The sequence below is a fragment of the Carya illinoinensis genome, chromosome 10, assembly GCF_018687715.1.
Source record: "Carya illinoinensis cultivar Pawnee chromosome 10, C.illinoinensisPawnee_v1, whole genome shotgun sequence".
Taxonomy (NCBI): domain Eukaryota; kingdom Viridiplantae; phylum Streptophyta; class Magnoliopsida; order Fagales; family Juglandaceae; genus Carya; species Carya illinoinensis.
The window spans coordinates 36,142,779-36,164,340 of record NC_056761.1 but is presented as its reverse complement, the minus strand read 5'-3'; the positions used below and the strand labels follow the sequence as shown (position 1 = coordinate 36,164,340).

Here is a 21,562-nt window from a genome sequence, read left to right as displayed (position 1 = left end):
CCTCAAGGGGTAGCTTGAGGCGAGAACGTAGGCAGTGGGGCCGAACCTCGTTAACATACTGAGTTTGCTTCTCTCTTACCCTTACTCTTTATATTTATTGTTATTTCATATTTTGTTTATATTTTATATTATATATTTGATTTATAATTGTTATTTTTTTAATACAACTCAATTCACCCCCCCTCTTGTGTTAGTCATCTGGGCAACAAATATGAAAATGATGATATTTTTTTGATTCAGATTTATGTTGATGATATAATATTTGGTGCTACTAATGAAAATATGTGTCAAGCTTTTGCTAAGACTATGCAGGAAGAATTTGAGATGAGTTTGATGGGAGAACTTACATTCTTTCTCGGATTGCAAATTAAGCAAGCAAAAAGTGGGACATTCATCAATCAATCAAAATATTTTAAGGAATTACTGAAAAAGTTTGGGATGGAAGGTGTTAAGGAAATTGGAACACCAATGAGCCCATCAACTAAACTTGATAAAGATGAATCCGGTAAGCCAGTTGACTCGAAAATATATCGAGGTATGATTGGTAACTTATTATATTTGACAGCCAGTAGACCAGATATTATGTTTAGTGTGTGCTTGTGTACACGCTTTCAATCATCTCCAAAAGAATCACATTTAATTGCAGTTAAGCGCATTCTTAGATATCTTAGTGGTACAATTAACCTAGGGTTATGGTACCCTAAGTTCACATCTTTCGATCTAATCAGCTACACAGATGCTGATTATGCTGGTTGTAAAATAGATCGAAAAAGTACTAGTGGAGCATGTTATTTCTTAGGTCATGCACTAGTTTCCTGTTTTAGTAAAAAATAAAATTTTGTTGCACTATCTACTGCTGAGGCAGAATATGTTGCTGCGGGTAGTTGTTGTGCTCAAGTTCTCTACATGAAGCAACAACTTGAAAATTTTAAACTCATGTATAATCACATTCCAATCAAATGTGATAATACAAGTGCTATAAATCTTTCAAAGAACCCAATATAACATTCTAGAACTAAGCATATTGAAATAAGATATCATTTTTTTCGAGATCATGTACAGAAAGGCGATATAGTACTAGAATTTACAAACACACATGATCAGTTAGCAGATATTTTCACAAAACCTTTACCAGAAGATAGATTATGTATGATCAGAAGAGAAATAGGTATGATGCATGCTATGAATATCTCTTAAAAGATAGACCACAGTTAATAAAAATAGAGATAGATTTTTTAAATACTTTTACATAAACTTGAGATTCTTAACCTCAAGTTTGAGACGCTCATTCTCTTCATACAATATCATGTCATTCTTATCCATGGGAACCGGCAAGCGGAATGAAGAATCTAATAAATATTTCAACTGTTTATTTTTTTGCCGAATGATTCCTTCCCTTGTGTGAGACTCTTGAACAATTCGTTGAAGTATAATAATTTGTTCTTTTAACTTTTCAACTTCATGATTTCTAACTTGTAGCCATTGAGAAAAAACAACAATAGAGGAGGAGTAGCGAGTCCCAAAACTCACCAAGTCGTAGATAGTATCGGAATCTGACTTATTAGCCAAATTATTATTTTCTTGATGCAACATGGCACCAATGGCAGCTGCAGAAAGGACAGGAGGTTGAGGTGCAGAATGCCTCATGGATGGATCTAGAGAAATGTTAGAAGAATGAGCCATTGAGAAAATAATTGAAAGCTTAAAACGAAAATGTTGAAGAAATGCAGATGAGTTATAGAGATGAGAAGAAAACTTGATGCGGATTGGATGAACTTTAAGACTGATTTTATAGAGATAGCATAAAGAACAAGACGAGTTATCATCCAAGTCAAATAGCAATGTGATTTTTTTTACCAATCGGTGAAAATGATATTTTTTTAGAAAATCGGAGCCCTCAAACTCGATTGTCAACAACATCAGGCGATTTTTTTCAAATCTCCAGCCACACTTGTCGAATCACGGATGGATCCATTTTTTCAACTATCTACAGTTTCTACTAACGCACCGTTTTCTTCAGTCTATTTACTTGTTGCGGATCCTTTTTAATGATGCCAAAAGGGGGAGAAGTGTTAAACTAGAACATTAACATTGTTTTAATTGCTAAACTTGTTATATATGTTTGGAATTATATTCATACTTTTGCTTGAAAAACTAATGCACATTCTCAGGGGGAGCTTAAGTATTAATACAGGTTTCAGGTTCTATCAAGTATTTGTCATCATCAAAGAGGGGGAGATTGTTGAACCCAAGGTTTTAAGTTTTGTATAATTATATATCTACACATTGATTTTGATGATAATAAATAAATTCAAAGAATAAAGGAGTCTCAAGCTCAAGTTACTACACAATGGAGTCAAGCACATAAAGGAAACAAGCATGAGCAAGAAGGAAACAAGTTCACATTAAAGTCATAGAGTAATGTTGTAAATCTCTTAAAAATTCGAAATTAGGATTAAGGTTCAAAATTAATATTTTATCATAAAGCATTAAAATATATTTTCCACATGTGCATGAATTTTTTAAAAATTAAATTTGAAAACTTTGAAAGATGATTGATAGTCATCTTTCACATGTGCATGTCTTGATTAAATGGTTGAATTTTGAAAATATTAAAGATGATTGATTGTCATCTTTCACATATGCACGTTTTATTTGAATATTTTCAAAAATGATTGATGCTTTTTTTTACTTATGCAAAAGGTAGATGATTTTCTTTGGAAAATTTAAAAAGTAAAATATGCTCCTTTCGTCATATGCAAAAAGTAAAAGATTAGGTTTGAAATATTTGAAAAGTAAAGTGTGCTCCTTTTGTCATATGCCAAAAGTAAAATATTAGGTTTGAAATTTTTGAAAAATAAATGATGTTGTCTTTGACAATTGAAAAAGAAGAGTCTTTTATTTGAATTTTTTGAAAAAGTGAATGATGTTGTCTTTGACATGTGAATCTTTTTAAATTTGAATATGAAGTCTTATATGCCTATAAATAGATCATTTGAGAGTTTCACATTTACAACACCAAGATCATATAATATTCATTCAAAACTTTCATTCTCTCTTCTCTAAGCATTGAGCCTTGATTCTTGTTCAGTTTGAGAGATATAGTTTGTGTTGTATTGTTCTTATTCCACTCATTGATGAGTGTTTTCTGATAACCTACCCACTATCAGCTCTTGTATCAGTAAAAAGGTGTGTATAACCCTTGTGCGTCTAGAAAGTGTTCTACACAGGGAATAGTTGAATCACCACGTGTAAGGTGATTGTAAGTGTAGAGGGTGTTCTACACAGATCCTTTGTAGCGGTGTTGTTCAAAGGTGTAATAGGTTTCTATCTCCACCTGAAGGAGGTTGAATAGTAAATTTGGGTATCCTCAAGGGGTAGCTTGAGGCGAGAACGTAGGCGATGGGGCCGAATCTCATTAACATACTAAGTTTACTTCTCTCTTACCCTTACTCTTTATATTTATTGCTATTTCGTATTTTGTTTATATTTTATATTATATATTTGATTTATAATTGTTATTTTTTTTAATACAACTCAATTCACCCCCCTCTTGTGTTAGTCATCTGGGCAACAGAAGGAGACACAGAAAGGGCATGCGGAGTGATGCTTGAAGGGCCAACACCTACAGGGGGAGGGGCGTGCCCTCACGACGAAGAGGACACAGACTCCCCAGACATCTGAGAGGAAGAAAGCCATCTCCCCTAACTTAGAAGCGTAGCAATACCCCTTCCACCACCCCTGGAAGGGGCCTTTGAGTAGAAACCCCCATGGAAGATAGGCCAGGAAAGGAGGGAGCAACATCATTGGAGTCCAGCGAGCTCTGCCGCAGCTTTTTCCCCTTCCCCTTCACTGGGGGACTAGTGGATCGCAGGCGCAACGGGTGGCCAGTGGGCCCCAGTGGGATCGAGGACCCCCGCCTGGTGCAAAATCGCATGCGCTTGAAGATACTATCGCAGGCTACCCTTTCTCAACAGTGCGTTGGACTAGGTTTCTTCCGAGTAGGAGGTGACCTAGTCCCGCACAATCCCGAGATAGCTTTATTCCAAAGACTTCCCTGGGGGAGACTTCCACCCGAAGTAGGAAACAAAGAAAAAGTACTTGGAACCTGACGCTCTCTTGTCATACTACTGCTCTAGGCGAATCAATGGATAGATGGGATCAAAGCCGCAGATGTTTCCCCTCCTCTTCAGCACTCTATGAGTGAGGAAGAACTCCCTACTAGGCCAAGTGTCACGAGCCTCTTCCAATGCCCGTCGCCAAATCACGCAGCAACCCACCAGAATCCTCCATGTGATGGGAAGGAGTTGGGCAGATGCCACACCAACCATGTCCAGCACGTCACACACCGAGAGATAGAAGGGCAACCAAAGACCGTCAAGGAACATAGAAGGAAATAGTGCTCCCTTGTAGGCGAAACCCTCGAGGTCCACAACCCATTCATTCGGTCATGGAATGTCAAGGACTGTGCACCCCGTTATGTCGAACACTCGCCTCAAGGCGTCAAGCTTGGAGGGAACCAGTGATGAGCACCATGAAGAGCCCGCGAACCCTTGACTGGCTGCAGGAGCTCCAATAGACCCCTACCACCGGGGGCTGACTAGGCAGGGTAGGAGAACCTCGGCCTTATTCCTTGAGCTCTTCAGAGCAACACAAGCAGATTTTTTGGGAGCCATGAAAGAACGACGAGGACGAAGGACAGTGTCCTAAGCGATAAATAAGGCAATGTGGAGAGTCTATAAGCGATAAACATCGGGCCCATTCCCTAGCAGCTATATGTAGGGTCCTAAGGGACAAATGCTATGACCCAGCTTAGGGACACATAGCCACCTAATCCTAGTGAATTCAAAGCAACGGAGGGGAATCCTAGTTAGAACTGCTTCAAACCGCCCGTGCACATTGAACGATGTGGGTCTCAATGTGTGCAAGAAAAGGGCTATCTGGATGTTCCATTATGGTGGTAGGTGAACCGCCAGCCCGTCCGCTCACAAGTCCGGCCAAGTGAGGGACCCAAATCAATTGATTTCAAGTACCTAATAGCAAGTGGAAGCAACCCCAGCGATTTGTGCCAGGAACCAGGAAGCCAAAGACTGTTGGAATTCCTATTGAAATCTTCCGATAGGAATTGGCGAGGTAACTATTGGGGAATTTTTTCCAAAAGTATCGGCCTAATCCAAGTGGATTCCGTGTCTGGCCCAAAGCCAAGTTGAGACCCATTTGACTCAAGACAGCCCATCTGTTGAATTCCTAGCCTCGGGATAATGCAGGTCAAGCAGATGGGCAAGGTGGGCCATAGCACGGAGAGCACCTTGTCCCCTTTTACCATGGAAGGAGCAACACACCACCTTGATAGGACTCCACGACATGACACCCCATCTTGGAGACCATGCCACATTAAATGGGCTTTGGGAGGAGGCACCTCTGAGCTAGGCGAGCAGGGCATGGGTCTCTAACCCAAGGTGCAGGTATAAAGGCCGCCGCTTGAATGCCGAGCGAAGGTAACTAAAAACATATAACTTGGTTTTAGAGTCTTCTCTCTTTTCTCCTACTGACTTAGGTATCGGAGGCTCCAACCAGCTGCCACCCGGCTGCTGGACCTCGAAGTAACTTTGCTTGTGCAGATAACTAGGAAGACCCCCCGAGGAGCCCGGCCTAAAAGCTTATAAAACACGACGTTAACATATTGGATACTAATTAGGATGTTAAACATTTAAACCTTAGGATCATAACAAAAATTCAATTATTGATTTTGAGAAATAAACTGAAGAACTATTTTTCATTCTACAAAATTCAAAACACCTCTTTTTTCAATCTTTTTTGGGTTTGGATCCCTTCTTCTCTATCCGTTTGATCTACTTTCTACCTTGTAATTATTGGCATCGATGTTTGATGGAATTTGGATTCCCTCATTCTTCTTTCGTACGTATTTATGTAAAAAAAAATATAAAATAAATAAAATAAAACTCAGCTACAACCTCGGGTAACCAAATTTTTGAGTTATAAAAACTCGTGTTTATCTAGATATCGGCCCGAATCATAATCTGAATTAACTCGGATGGGTATTGAACTGCATAAAACACTCAGGTCCAGATCCAAGTATATATGGATACTAGACTCGGATAAATCTTCTGAAGGAGTACCGATGGAGTTAATTACAACGTGAAGATATCTAATTAATTTGATTTGAAAAACTTTCTCATCATTTTGACACAACACATTACACATTTTTTTATTTAATAAATATGTAATATAGTGATGATGAATAAAATAACTCAACTAATTTAATAAGAATAAAATAAAAAATAAATAAATTAATTAAGTGTGATATGTCAAAACTCGTTTAATATATACTTTTTGCCAATCAACGTGTTTGAATAAATTTGGTCAAAATGACACGTCACACGAAACACTTCGCCAAAGCTTCACGGCGCCGTACTTCTATGACTCAATACTTTTCTTCACACTAACTGTTAAAATGGCCTGGACTTTTCCTTTCACAGACCCATGCCGGCGTAGACCAGAAGAGCGAATTCGTCTTCGTTATATTCTCGAGGAAACTTCGTATGTAGAAAGAGAAAACAACACGGTTTTAAAGTTCAACTAGGACACGGGTTTGAAGTTATATATATAGAATGAGTTCATAACTAAGAAGGATCAAGAGATAAATTAGGAAATTCCAAAATGGTGAGAGTTTTTGTTTCTGAACTAGAAGTCGCTGCGGCCCATGCAGATGGTGGATCAGATAATATTGCGTTCGTGAGCTCGGGGGGGCTAGTTTTGTTGGGCATGATCGTGACGTTTCTTTCAATTGTGTCAATGGTCATCTTTGCTTGTGGAGATCCAGGAGATGACAATACACCTCGCAAGAAAAAACGTGAAGCTCCAGAAGATTGTGGAGATTGTTCTTGTTTCGGAGATTGTGGAGATGGCGGTGGCGGTGGCGATGGCGATGGCGGCGGTGGGGGTGGCGATGGCGGTGGTGGCGGTGGGGGTTGTGGTGGCGGTGGCGGTGGTGGGGGTTGTGGTGGTGGTGGCGGCGGCGGCGGTGGTTGATGACCTTCAGAAAGACGAGAGAATTCGTTATCCAATCTCTTGTACAAATAACTATATATATATGTATGAAAAATGTATATAACAATATATAATAAAAGAAAATTAATTTATTCAATTATCCCACGTATAGATTCAGTAAGCAGATAATGCCGTCTTTTCTTATTTTAGTTAGGGCATAAAAAAGAAGGGATGTTGATGATGTGGCGATTTGTCCCATTTTTGTTTTCTGCAGCATGCGTATTATCTGTATATCAATTGTGTTAATTCGTTGATCGGTGCATGGTAACTTATTTTTCACAAGAATCGAAAATATATTAATATTGACTTTATTTTAAAATGTTACTAAGATTATTTATAATTATAATTTAAAATAAAATAAATTTAAAAAAATATTAAAAAGAAAAAAAAAACTGTTGTTCGAATATCAAATTAATAATAAAAAAAACTTCTGAAAAATCAATTTTACATAATACCTCGCTATACTTTACTCATCTAACTAATTGAATTTAATTCTTTCTATTTATTACCAAATCTTCAATTCATCCAAAAGCTTCTTTCGACAGTTAATTAGAAATATTCTTGTTTATCATTTTACACAAATATGCAAATTAATAAAACAAGAAAACATTAAAATGTTGATTTTAATACTATATAGGTTTATACAAGTCTATTGATCTCTATATTTACATATGTCGAAATATCCAAAATCTATCATATAATTTTTTCTTTCGATAACAAATCACAATATCAAAATCATCTAATTAATAAATAGTCAATTAAAAGTAATAAACTCAAAATAAATCAGATAAACATAGAAGTGAATTACTTTAAATTAGCATAAACAAATAAATATAGCTCGAAATTAGATTACATTATTTTTTTAAAATAAAATTAAAAAAAATTAGTTCATATTAAAAATTAAATTTAATATAAATAAATTTATCATAATTTTATGATAAAAATGGAAGAAAATAATTACTAAAATATACTCATCGCAGTCCTAGCCTCTCAGTCACAACTCGTCTTCGAATGAAATGAAATTAATTTTCATCCCTTTTGTGCAAGAGCCCAGCCTCTTTCGATAAAACGAAGAGGGAAAAAATAATAATAATAATAATAAAGTTTACATCCGTATCGTGCAAATCCAAGAGGCCCAGCGTCTCCAATCTCCTGCTGCGTCCAAATACACTTGGCCCAGCGTACGTCTCGCGTACAAGATATCACAGTTTCGAAACCTTTTAACCAGTCAAAGTAAAGAAGGCTACTCCTTTCTTTCCACGTGGCATCTTAGCTTTTATCAAGTCAAATTTTTAACTTTAAATCTCACTCAAGCATATATTTAATGAAAAATTATATTTACAGTCGTGGTTGTACAAGCAGCGTGCAGTTATTTTGAAAAAAATAAATTAATATGAGATCTACATGAAAAAAAAAAAACTAACTTTTTAATCATGGACCCCACTCTTTTTTAAAACGATTACCCGGTATTTACAATTCAACGACTGTACATAGCATTACTCATATTTAATATCCAACTCTCTCTTGATGATGGGCTGTTAAAATTAAAATTTTTAATTTCTTCAAATCTAAAATAATAAAAATAAATAAAATCACATTAGAATGAAATCTAAAATCACAAAAATAAATAAAATTAGATTAAAATTTAAAGTTTAAAAGTGATAAAATATACTAAATTATATAAGTCATCATTTATATGTGTATGTATTACAAAAAATCGTGATATGCCAGCGTTTGAAAAGTGCTGGTAATGGTTAAAATAAATGTCGGTATAGGAGGGTCGCTATTTACGCATTCCGGCGTTTGCCCAAATGTCAGGAATGGAAAAATCTCTATTACTAGCATTTTTGAAAAAATTAAAAAATTATATTCTAACAACATTTTAACTTTATAATATTTTTTATTAAATTTTTTTCCCTCTCATTTCCCACAACCCCATAAGCATCATAACTCAAACTATTTTACTAGTATTCATAAATTATTTCATTAATAATTATATAATTCACATCTTATCTCATTCTACAAACGTCCCTTAAGAGTTATTGGAATATTTCTATGACCCCAATTAAGTCGTTGAAGCATGGATGACAAGATTAAACTAAAATATGGAAGCATGGCAGAAGATGCAGTTGTAGAAAAAACCAAGGAATTATCATCCGAAGAAATCCAATCATTTGGCCCATGTGAAATGTAAAATTCATTCAATTCGTCCCTCTATTGGTATTTTGGAGGAGGAATGCATGAGTGAGAATTCCTTGAATTAACAGAGCCTCCATCCTTTCCAAGGTTTGAATTGCCTGCATTAATAGCCACAGATATAAGTAACCTTGATTGGCTTAATTAAGATAGAGTGGGTTAGAAAATAGTAGCCTCAGAGCAATAGAAGATGCGGCTAGCTAGGAGGCAGTATAACATCTCAAGGAGCTCAAGTGCAAATGGGGCGTTTTGAATAGAGTAGAGTGAATGGCCATTTTGGTTTTAACAAAGGAACAACAAGAGTCTAATTGGCATGAAATTTGGTGTGCACCCCAAATATGCACACCAGTGTAAATTAATGAATTTTTTTTTCTCTTTTTTTTTTTTTTTTTTTTGAAGCATTTTTCAAACATCCTTAATCATTAAGAAAAAAAAATTAAAAAATACAAATTATTCACTAATATTCAATTCCTTAAACATTAAGAAAAAATAAAAAATAAAATAAAATATATGAGTGGACACATTTTGTGAGCATATTTAGGGCCTGTTTGGGATTGCGGTAGGAGGGTTAAAAAGTGCGGTAGAACGGTTTAAAGTGCTTAAATGACAAAATTTATCTTTTTGGTAATTTTATATTAAAGTACTTCTAAACTTAGGAAAAGCAGAAAACTACGTTTCAACAAAAGTATCAAAGTGATACTTTTTGTCAGAAGCACTTCAAAAAAAATAGTCTCTATTTTACTTTCCTATGTATATTACGAAATGACCCTCATCATTTTAGCACAATGACAACTTTTCTAATATATATTTTTTATTATTCCCATATAATCTACTCAAGACTTTGCCCATCAATATTTTTCATTCTTCTCCTATCACTTATGCATCGTCGAAGAGATTTTCTTTTTTACTATAATTATTGAAAAGTCTATTAGACTATATATTTTTGTTATTATTTTATTTTTATCAAGTATATGCCATTTTATGTCATTTCTACGTCAAAAAGTGGTTTTTAAATTTGTTTCCAAATAAATTTAATATGTTTGAAAGTGCTTTACATATACGGATCCCCAACAATAAATAGTTTTTTAATAGTAGAGCTTATTATGTTAAGCTTTTAGTTATAAGTCTTAAGTTAAAAGCAATATTTTCCACCACAACTCCAAACATGCACTTAAAAATTTTCGAGGTGTACTTTCCATAGTTCTTCTATAGTCCTTGACACAGTCACTTGGCATCATTTACAAATGCCTAACAAAATCAGATGGTTCAATTCTGATGAGAAATTGATACAGTATATAGGCCCTAGCGCTATTAAAGATTCTTGGACAGTACGTAAAGACTCCACATAATGAGCTGTATATATTTCTCTACGTTGAACTGTTCATTTGATCAAACAGTTGGAGATGATATCTACTGTCAAGTAAGTCTTTAAGAGTCAGCCCCAAGTTGCTAGGGAGATAAGTCCTAACTGGATGCAATTACGTGGAAAATCTTGAAACCATGAAAATGAGTCTACAAGTAATGCATTTGGCTGCATAAAGAGTCCTTAGACCAAGAACAATTCTGATTTGAACTTGTAGACTGTCGTTTTCTCGAACTCCCTTATCCAGGAAATTTCACGTTTTTTTATTTATTTTATTTTCTGGGTGATCTACTCCTGCATTCAGTTTCTCAATATGTTTGGTGAACAAACACAACAAGACCCCTGAGTAGTTTTATAGGCCTCGTGTGCTTCCCTTTGAGGATTATGAACCGAACCAATTATATTATATAACATCCGATCCTACTTTTGTTTTCTTTAGTTGTCGAGAAACTGCTCCTTGATGATCAAAGGAAAACTTAAAAGAAAAGGGAGGAAATAAATGCTGGGAAGAAAAAAGAAAACCCAGATGCAATATTCAACTGTTTATTATCTGCCATGCATAAAACCAGCCCCACTATAAAGACTAGTACTGAAGATCACTAACTCCTCTTTCAATTCCTGATGATAAGCAAGAAAGCGCATCGGTTCCTTTCCACATTTGACGTGTTAAAGAGATTTGAAACAGTTTCCTATTTTATTTAATATTGTTGCTTCGTTTCGTATTATACTATGTATGATATCGATAAGGATCAGATAATGCCAAAAAGGTATGAAATGGAATTCATCAAATGGACAAACAAGTGAGGAGAAAAAGAAGAAAAAGTGGAATTTAGATAAGGTTCCCCTGAAACAGCTAAAGAAAGTAAATGTTACTTAATTTGACCTCGATCTTTATTTTTATATATATATATATATATATATTGAAATTTGAGTTTTACTATGTACAGTTATTTTTATTTATTTTTTATGAACTTCACTGATATGATTAATTAAAGTAATTATTTTATATTAAAAAAATAATGCAACCAATCATATTAATAAGATGCATAAAAATTACTGTACATAAAATTTTTATTGAAATTTTAGAAGTAATTCATAGAATTTATCTTCAAATTTTGGGGTCAAGAGTATATCCGCTCAATACTAAATAAGCAGCTATTCCAACTCTTAACTAAAATTTAGCTAATATGCCCCTTAAAACTGCTGATTAGGTATTTGCGTGTAAATTTGATTATGAGCTAAGTAACTCAACATAACTAAGCCAAATGAATTTTATATTATTTCTCACTCCTTTGTGAATATATTTTGTATATATTTTAATATTTTATATTTGAAAATAAAGTTAATTTAGGTTGACAAATTGATTTTATATATTTTAATATATGATTGTTGGAAATTATGAAAATAAAAATAAAAAGTATTTAAAAATAAATAATGCATTAAATAAGTAGATAAAAAAATTTTAAAATAGTATTATTTTATTATTATGAAAAGTGAGATAGGTAATCCAATGTATAGTTCAAATTTTATTTTATTTTATTTATTTTTGGTTACAAAGTGTAGTTCAAGTTTTGAGTGATTAGCCAAAAACTAAAAAGTAATATATTAGCCGAACTTGTTTAAAACTTTGCCTAAACCAATAAGAATGCTCTAAGTGAATAAGAAATATTAAATTTAGTTTGTGTATCTCTCACTTTAAATCTTAAAATTTTAACAAAAAATGAAAAATTAGAAATTCTTTTGCAAAACTAAATGAGTTTTGTTATGTATAAGCAAAGTCGCGTACTAATCTGTGTACTAATACAGATTTCTTTATATTCAAAATTTAAATTAGCAATATTTTTTAATAAAATATATTTTTTGACCAATCACATTAGATTGGTGCACATATTAGTGCGCAGTTGTACTTACAACTAAATTTTTCCAAATAGAATATGCAGACGACGAAGACCAAAATGTTCGTAATGCTCATCTTCCCATAAAGATATCAGATAATGATAAATATTTTAGTTATAAAATAATTACACAAAAATAATTTTACAAACTATCGTAACTTGACTTGGTTTATTAGATTGTAAAATTAATTTTATTATAAAACAAATCTAACATATGACATAAAACTACGTAAGTTTATAAGTTTACTTTTATAAAATCTTTTTTTTTTTTTTTCTGTAGCATTTCTCCCTAAGGCTAAGCAAAAATCTAAAAATCCAACTCTGAATCTAATTTGGCTTCGACTCCGCTCCGACTCCAACAAAACAGAGTCGAAGTTGGAATTTTTTTAAAACTTTTCAGTCAGAGATGTCGTTGGACTGACTCCAACTCCAATTTGAACCGACTCTAACTTTATGCTCCAACTCCGACTTTGCCCTCCAACTCCAACTCTGAATCCGACTTCGATATTGTACATATGTTATAAAAATATGTATTTCTCTATGTATTTATCATATATACTAGTATAGTTATATAACTAGAACTTAAATTGTTAAATTCAATAATAAATTAGTTTGAGCTAATTATTATAAAATAATATACTTATACTATAATATAAATAGACTAATGATAGAATGTGTAAACATCATATGATTAGTATAGAAATAAGTTAGACACTAGTATTTAAATAAGTCTAATAAAGTAAATTAATAACACATATACTAGTTTACTAAAATATAATAACTTGTAATTAGACACTAGTAAGTCCAGAATATAAGTAAGTTAGAAATAAGTTAGATGGTAGTATAATAACGTGTAATTAGACACTATAGTATAAGTCTTGTATATAAATAAATTAGACATTAGTATGGAAATAATTAATAAATCTAAAATAATAAGTTAGTAATATGTAATGCTAATTTAGTAAAGTATAATGACATGTAATTAGATACTATAAATAAGTTTAGCGTAGAAATAAGTTATAAATAAGTTATATACTAGTATAATATAATAACATGTAATGTTATAATATAATAACATATAATTAGACACTAAAAATAATATGTAATACTATAGTATCATAATATCATATGATTAAATACTATAGTATAAGTCTAATATAAAAATAAGTTAGATATTAGTATAGAAGTAAATTAATAGTGAAAGATTTAGTTTTAGCTTTTAATATTTTTGAAATTTTGAAATTTGAAAGCTCACAATTTTTTTTTTTAAATGGACTAAATATGAAATTAAAAAACGTCCCAAACTAAAGCTCAAATTCGATCCGATTAAATCGATAGTCACCCCTATTAGTTCTCCGTAAGCTTTATTATAGATTCGATAACAACAAATATATATCCAGTCACTTTTACATATTTTTTTTGTAAACTTTAATAATGTGATTAACTAGATATCAGAAAAAATAGAACTATTACATACACAAACAGATTATACAAAGTAAACCTATAAACTGACGTGATTTCATGAAATTTATTAAATTTACTTTATAATAAAAGTAATTTTACAATCTAACATATCATATCAAGTTATATCAATTTGTAAATTTATTTTTATTTAATTTATTTGTAATTATAATATTTTCTTAAAACAATTGACGTATTCAATCAAATCATTGAAATGCAAAAAGGAAAATGAAAATAATCCTGTCTAATTTTGGTTTCTTGGATCAGTTAGCAGCCTACCATATCTGACTTTCAAGTAATTTCAAAGAATAATTAGTATACAGATTTACGAAAGCAACCAACTAAAAACCAAAGGCCGTTGTCGGGAAGTGAGAGTTGGGTGTTCTGTAACAACTACATTTGGAGTTTTGTTCTTTCTTTCTTTCTTTTTCTTTTTATATGGTAGCTTTTGTGTTCTTCACGTAAAGGCAGAAGATCAGGGGCAAACAAGACAAAGGTGCATGATCAGTGATCACTAGCCTTTATTTTCAGCGTTGATGAAGTATTTTTTTACGTGGATGGATGATTTTTAATCAGAATAATTTATGCAACATATTTAATGATAAATTGATATTAATTATTGTTAGTTATTTCTTCGCATTGATTAATATCTCATGAGAAGCACTGAATAATGGCCCTTCGTCCGTTCGTCGTCTACCTGTTAAAGTATTCATCGGCGTATCAATTTTTCTGATACTAGGACATGCCAGTGTACTTTAATGGAAGCAATATGAATAGACGTTTTTACCCATAATCTTTAACCTCAGTTACACGTTTTTTCACTAAAAAGAACAAGGACCAATCGGTCTTCTCAAGAAAAAGGTAACATAAACAGTATACGGATAATGTGTGTACAAAAACAAACAAACAGAGAAAACCGAGGAAAAATAATAATTAAAAGTATCCGACATGCATTATTATAACCTCAGAAAAGAAAATAAAACAAAATGCATAAAACAACAGATCATTTCAGTCTGAAAAGAAGTACGTTTCCCCTCAATCCACACATCCTACAGATGTTGTTTGCAATCTCTGAATCACCGTCTCAGGACCTTCCAACGTACAGAATCTATGGAGGACATGAGATTAGAGTGTAGAACAAATTTTCCAACAGCCTTTTCTTTTCTCTTTATCTTTTTCCTTTTGTTTTTTGTTTTTTAGTTCAGCTTCTTTATCGGTAAAATCTGCTGTTTCTTCTTCTCAGTGCACCCACTGCACGTTTCTGTTCCGTCTCGGCAGTGCCTCAGTCCCAGACTTCTTCAAAAGCACGAGTCTCTCTCTCTCTCTCTCTCTCTCTCTCTCTCTCTCTCTCTCTCACAGAAACCATTCTTCAACACCTTGAAACTGTCTCCGGCCTCCTGTGTTTTCTCTCTCTTTCTCTGCATTCTTTTAATGTCTTTGGCCTGAAATTCTGCAAAACTACTCTCCATGTAAACTTTCAATTCTCTGCATCTTATTTTATTTTATTTTTATCTTACTTTTTGCAACAAACAATAATGGAGTTGAAGATGGGTCACCTAATCCAATACCCACTTCTTTAAATCACTTAGGTTTTCTCTCATTACTCAAACAAGCAGATGCGGAACCCAAAGCTCCTAACTTTTCAAGGTCTTCGTTTTGTTTCCTCAACCGAAAGACTTTTCCGCTTCTAGGTTGTAGTTGCAATGTCGACCGTAGAAATGGCCCACCACATCGATTTGGAACAAGGGGGTCACCGCCGCGCCGGAAGTGACGGAAGCGCCGACGGTAGCGTCTGCTTCACAGACGCCGACGAGAGCTCGTGCTATTCCCAGTTCTATTCCACGAATGGCGGGTCTTACGACGAGTACAGCTTCGCCTGTGTTTATGATCCTGAGATCGGGAAAGGCTCGGTCTCTCGGAGGGACTCTTTGGCGTCATCCTCGGAGTGCTCGGTGGAGGTGGAGAATGAGAGTGGGGTCCCCGAAATCAAGGTGCATTTGGCTAAAGCCGAGAGAGATTGTAGGATTTGTCATCTTGGGTTGGAGAGTAATAGCCATGAATCCGGTGTTCCCATAGAGTTGGGTTGTTCTTGTAAGGACGATTTGGGTGCAGCCCACAAAAACTGTGCTGAGGCCTGGTTCAAGATTAAGGGAAATAAGTGAGTAAAAATCCTTGCTTTTTTCTTTGATTGTTTTGATCTTAACGGCTTGGTTGCCTGCTAATTTTTATGTTTTTTTTTTTTTTTTTTTTTTTTTTCTGGAAATGATGGATAGCATTTGATGGTTCTTAGCATTATAGAAAGTTGTGTTTTCAGAGAGCTAATATAGTGGATGTGTTTTAGTTTCATTCACATGATTGTAAATTATGATGATTTTTTATTGGACGTAATTTTGTAAACTTTTGAGACCTTTTTTCTCTGATAAGAGACTTTGAGACACTCTTGATTGAGATTTCCTCTTCTTGAAGGAATGTTACTACGCACCATAAGAGAAAATGAATTACAATTAACCAAATCATTTGAGAAATTAGGTTTTGATCAAGTTATGTTTATTAGATGTAAAGCATAATTGATGACCTAGTAGCTATGAGGATGTGGGCACAAGAACACAGCTAGCTTTGTATAATTTAAAGAAGAAACTATTTTTTTCAAAGAAGATGAGGGATTTGTAAAAGAGTAAAGCTTTCCGAAATCACAGTGATATGTCCAAGTACACCAACGATTCCTTGATGCTGTGTCCTTTTTCAGAGTATAGGAATCTCTCTGGAGCTTCTTTCTGATCTTGCTAATCTTTATGAAAGTGGAAATTTGATCGCATAATTGATCAATTATCTTAATGGAAGAATATTGCTTGCTAGTGTGGCACTTAATATATTCTAATTGCCTATGTGCAATTTCAAATTATGATATTCAATCATTGTTTCTGATGAAACTCAAAGAACCACACACTTCACCTTAGAAGACTGGTATATGTTTACAACTTAAGAGTATCTTGAGACTGTATTCTTTCTACAGTTCCTGATCTTTGTTTCGATTCTTTAAGAGTCTTTGTGCATTGCTATTGCTATTTGTCAGACATGTCTAATAGTGTTGTAGCTAACTGACAAGACCATCTTCAGTACTTTCTTGAGACCATTGTACAGTTTCATTGCCAACTGCCAAAATTAAAAAATGCCATTGATTGTCGATACTTACAACGAAGGCAATGCGCTATTCCTATGCTGGGTTTGCATGTGACACACAAATATTTGCTTGTCCTTTGTAAACTAACAGGCAAAAGGTCATGCTTGCATTTTGAACAATAATTTAGGAGTTAGTATTCTCAAGTATTCTTCTCGTATAGGTTAGCAAACCATAGAAACTTGTAGTTGTTTTTGGCCATTGTTAAATCCACATCTTTTTGCTTCATGTTTTATTCAATTTTACTTTTCATTTTTGTATGCAATCTTTAATCTCTATGGATCGTTGTCATCTTTGCGCTACTTTCTTTTTTTCTTCTGGTTGGCCTGTTCTCTCTTCTAGCTTCTTGAATTCCGGTTAAATTCTTCTTGTTCTAACTACTCCTCACTGCTTATTTTTCCTTAATCATCGCAACCTCTTGAGATTGCATATAGAATGTCGCACAAGTGTTGCACAAGAGTTAATAAACATGTATGAAGCTGTCAATTCTGGATGTCATGGCCTATATTTTTGGTTTACCTCATTAGACAATGAATAATGATACTCATACTACTATTTTTTAAGTTCAATTATTTCCGTACCATATTTACTTCAGTTCGCTTGGTTTTGTTTTAGAACATGTGAGATATGCCATTCTATTGCCCGTAATGTCTTCGGATCGATTGAGATCGAGTCAACAGAGCATTCAAATGAAGCCAACGATGCCACAACAGCAGCTGCAGTCGCACCAGTGCCCATAGCAGAGACACGAAGCTTCTGGCATGGCCACCGGTTCCTGAATTTCCTGCTTGCTTGCGTGGTATTTGCATTTGTCTTATCATGGCTCTTCCATTTTAATGTGCCATCGTAATAAAATTCTGCATAAGTGTTACTCATGACTGAGGAAGGGGTTTAGAGGAAAAAGAAAGCAAGTTCTGTAAAAGGGCCTGCTAAAATTGTTGCTACTGTTACGAAAATTGGGAGAGTTTCAGTGTTCAAGCCTCCCAACGTTTATAAAGATAAAAATACAACTTGATGATCTTCCCCTCCATGCTTGTAGAGTTTGCTTTTTGCATATTTCCACTGTTCTCACAATACCACAAAATTATCAGGTTTTAAAATTCATGTCTTTGGCATTTTCTGGAACGATGCCGGATGGTCATATTGGGTTGTACATATGTATTTTCCGAATCTTCTTGCGTGGTGACAATGATATCATGCTTGGTTTGAATATTATTCTCATTTGCGCAAACACAGACACAAGAATCATTTGATAGGCAAACTAATTTGTGATTTTTAACATTCCAAACTAATTAAGGAATCATGCTTTCTGATAATAGCCACTCGTTGGTAAGGAATGCGAAGAACTATGTATCAGGGTCAAAAAAAAAAAAAAAGGGAAAAGAAAAGGTTTGACCGACTCAGTTTTTGTTGTTATTGGGTGAGTTTAGGTGATGCATGCATTGTCGAGCAGTCCCTGTTAATGTCACAAATAGATTTTACAAAAACAGTATAGTTCTTACAAGAAAAAGAAAAGAAAGGAAAACAGACAAGCCAATGAAGCCATCTTAAGTGCAAAAGGAAAAAAACAAAATCAGGTGGAATACTTGTACACCCATCTCCAGTATCAAACGACATTGATCCTCCCAATCCGATCATTGGCATTGAGCAAGGAAAGGGGACAGGGGGACATAAAAGAAATTTGATTTAATAATTCTGCAAATAAAAACTTGCAAAACCAGACCCGTACCAGATTTACATTAATAAATTTGTAAATACAGACGAAAAAAAGGACACAAATAAAAATAAAATTGTTTCTTTTGGCTTCCAAGTTTGTGCCATCGTTGAGTCTCTTGTGCATCATTGCCTATCCCAAGCTTGAAGATACAAAGCAGAGTAGGCCACTCAGGAGACAGCCACCTGAGCTTGCATAGCATCCCCTTGAACAGGTACAGATAGACAGTTTTGAATAGCAATCAAATGGCAATTAATGCAAATTCCTTACCTTGGAAAGCTGTATCTCCATGCTTGCAACTGTTCAAGATCTCCCTCATCATTTATCTGAAAGAAAAGCTGCAACTTGAAAAGTAGTCTAGCGGAATCAGTGCCAAGTTGTTGTTAAAAGAGAGAAGTTTGAAATTAAGCGGTAAATACAGTGTGAAGAGTCGATAAATACATTATCCAATGGAAAGGCATCTTGCGGTTGTTTAATAAACAATATAGTTTTGTTTTCAAGAACTATAAACCACACTGATAATTGGAGCATAGATAATGTCAAGATATAAGCTTTCGGGAGCTTTTTTTTTTTTTTTTTACCGAATTATTATTTTTTTTAACTTAGTGATTAAGTAAATTTTTTTTAATGATGTTGTGAATTTTTTTATTTTCTAAAAAATATTTAAAAACATAAAAAATGAATAAAAAATCCAAAAATCAAAATAAAATAAATTAACTGATTCGATGTGAATTCAAGATCCAGATTCCATGACCGTAGTATCGCTCAATATGAAATGGCTTTAACTGGAAGGAAAATGATAAACTTATTTTTTATTAACAACTTGTATACAACTTAGTAATAGAATAATATTATTTTAAATTTTATTTTGACAATTTGTATTTAAACATAATAAAAAAATAATTATATTTAAAGTTGTTTATAAATTATAAATGAGTTGGTGGTGTATCATTACCCTGACTGGAAACTAAACGATGCAACCCTATATATATATATATATATACCTGATTTTTTTACACGTTTCACTACATTTCACGAAAATATGAGTGTTTTCTTTTGAATTATTGGAAATGTGCTTACAAATAAATCCTAAAAAGTATTTTTTTTTCTCGAATTATTAATAACTAATTGTAGAGAGCCTGCGTACTTCAAAATTAGTTTTGCATAACTGATGCCAATAAAAATAAAAGAGTTTTACTACATAAAAATATAATTGCGCACTAATCTGTGCACCAATACTGATTTATTCATACTTAAAATTTAAATTAACATTATTTTTAATAAAATCTACTTTTTGACCAATCACATCACATTAATGCACAGATTAATACATAATTATACTTATAACTATATTTTTTCAAAATAAAAATACAACGCCACCCTCAACTTCATTGCCCATCTCATGGGCTGGGCTCCCACTATTACTGGTTCGAAAAGTCTGTTGTCTAGGTCATTGGTAGTGGAGAAGGAGGATCAGTGGATAGAACGTAAATTCATAATTCGTGAGTGGATTCAGGTAATATAAGATGAGATAGATGATATATATATACAAGTTTTAATTGTACAAGCTTTGCACGTACTTTCTTTTAAAAAGAAAAACGTAGACTCTATTGTGAAAAGTGTAAAACACTCATTTTTTCTTGATCTAAAACTTATATATAGTGGACTTGTACATAGCATTATTCGTTAGTACATTTTTTTTAATATCTAATTAATTAACTACTTCTTTGATTAAATATATATATATATATATATATAATCCATTTCATTAAATAAAGGTTCAAATACTTTTTAGATTTTTTTTTAATGTATGTAAAGCCTCTAGATACCAAATTCTATATTTATTACAATGAATAAAATATATTTTTAAATATATTTTTCTAAGATCTTGCTAAATTGAAACCAATGTTTTGAATACTGTACCGGATACCGTACCAATCAAAGTATTGAAACGAAATAGTTTGATACCGGTACTATTTTATATACCGTTTTGAGATAGTCGATATATGAATAAATTATCTATATATAAATATATATTAATTATATTTTAAAATAATAGTCTATATATGAATAAATTATACATAAATACATATATATATATATAAATTATAAATAATATGATCTGAATTGAGAATAAAAAATGAACTTGTAGTTTAAAAAAATAAAAAAATAAAATAAAAAGGTTAGCTGACCTTTTGACTGCAAAATTTGGGACCAAAACAGCACCGTCACTGCCCAATACATATTAAAAAAAGAGGAAGAAATATAAATAAATTTGGCTACCGTACTGTGTCTGGCAGGTGGTGTGATCATGATTGCCACCCAAATGCGGTTCAAGAGGACCCTCTTTTACAGAGTACGTGAAAGGGTGTGTGGGGCTTATTTATGCATGCCTCCAAAAATGATGATATTGCATCTCCACTTATGACACCAAACCAGTCTCTCTCACTCCATCTTGCTTCTCTTTTATTGACCAATTCATGATCTTTTACAGCTTAAATTGCACCAGGCTCACCTTTTTTAGGCCATGGCAATGGTGGGGATATCACATTTCTTTATCCTAATTTAAACATTGTCCCAGAATGGTAACACAATGTTCTCAAGTGCCAAAAAAACAACACGCATGATGAAAGGGAGCGAGCCCACATGAACAAAGCAAAACTAGCTGTCATACAGTCCATATC

At 33.4% G+C, this 21,562-nt stretch overlaps 2 protein-coding genes across 2 annotated transcripts; both read left to right on the top strand.

The window, feature by feature from the left end:
* Positions 1–6,681: 6,681 nt before the first annotated feature.
* Positions 6,682–7,053, top strand: LOC122278686 (glycine-rich protein 2-like). The gene has a single exon (XM_043088871.1). It carries the CDS (start codon positions 6,682–6,684, stop codon positions 7,051–7,053), a length of 372 nt encoding a protein of 123 aa, XP_042944805.1.
* Positions 7,054–14,950: 7,897 nt separating this feature from the next.
* Positions 14,951–18,194, top strand: LOC122279768. Its single transcript, XM_043090586.1, has 3 exons — positions 14,951–15,455; positions 15,576–16,144; positions 17,780–18,194. The coding sequence occupies exons 2-3, from the start codon at positions 15,690–15,692 to the stop codon at positions 18,012–18,014; spliced, it is 690 nt and encodes a 229-aa protein (XP_042946520.1). The 5' UTR covers positions 14,951–15,455; positions 15,576–15,689; the 3' UTR covers positions 18,015–18,194.
* Positions 18,195–21,562: the final 3,368 nt, after the last annotated feature.

Coding starts and splice junctions, on each gene's coding strand:
- LOC122278686 (XM_043088871.1), top strand. CDS start 6,682: ATGGTGAGAGTTTTTGTTTCTGAACTAGAAGTCGCTGCGGCCCATGCA.
- LOC122279768 (XM_043090586.1), top strand. CDS start 15,690: ATGTCGACCGTAGAAATGGCCCACCACATCGATTTGGAACAAGGGGGT. Junction 16,145..17,779: donor TTCAAGATTAAGGGAAATAA/GTGAGTAAAAAT, acceptor GTTTTGTTTTAG/AACATGTGAGATATGCCATT.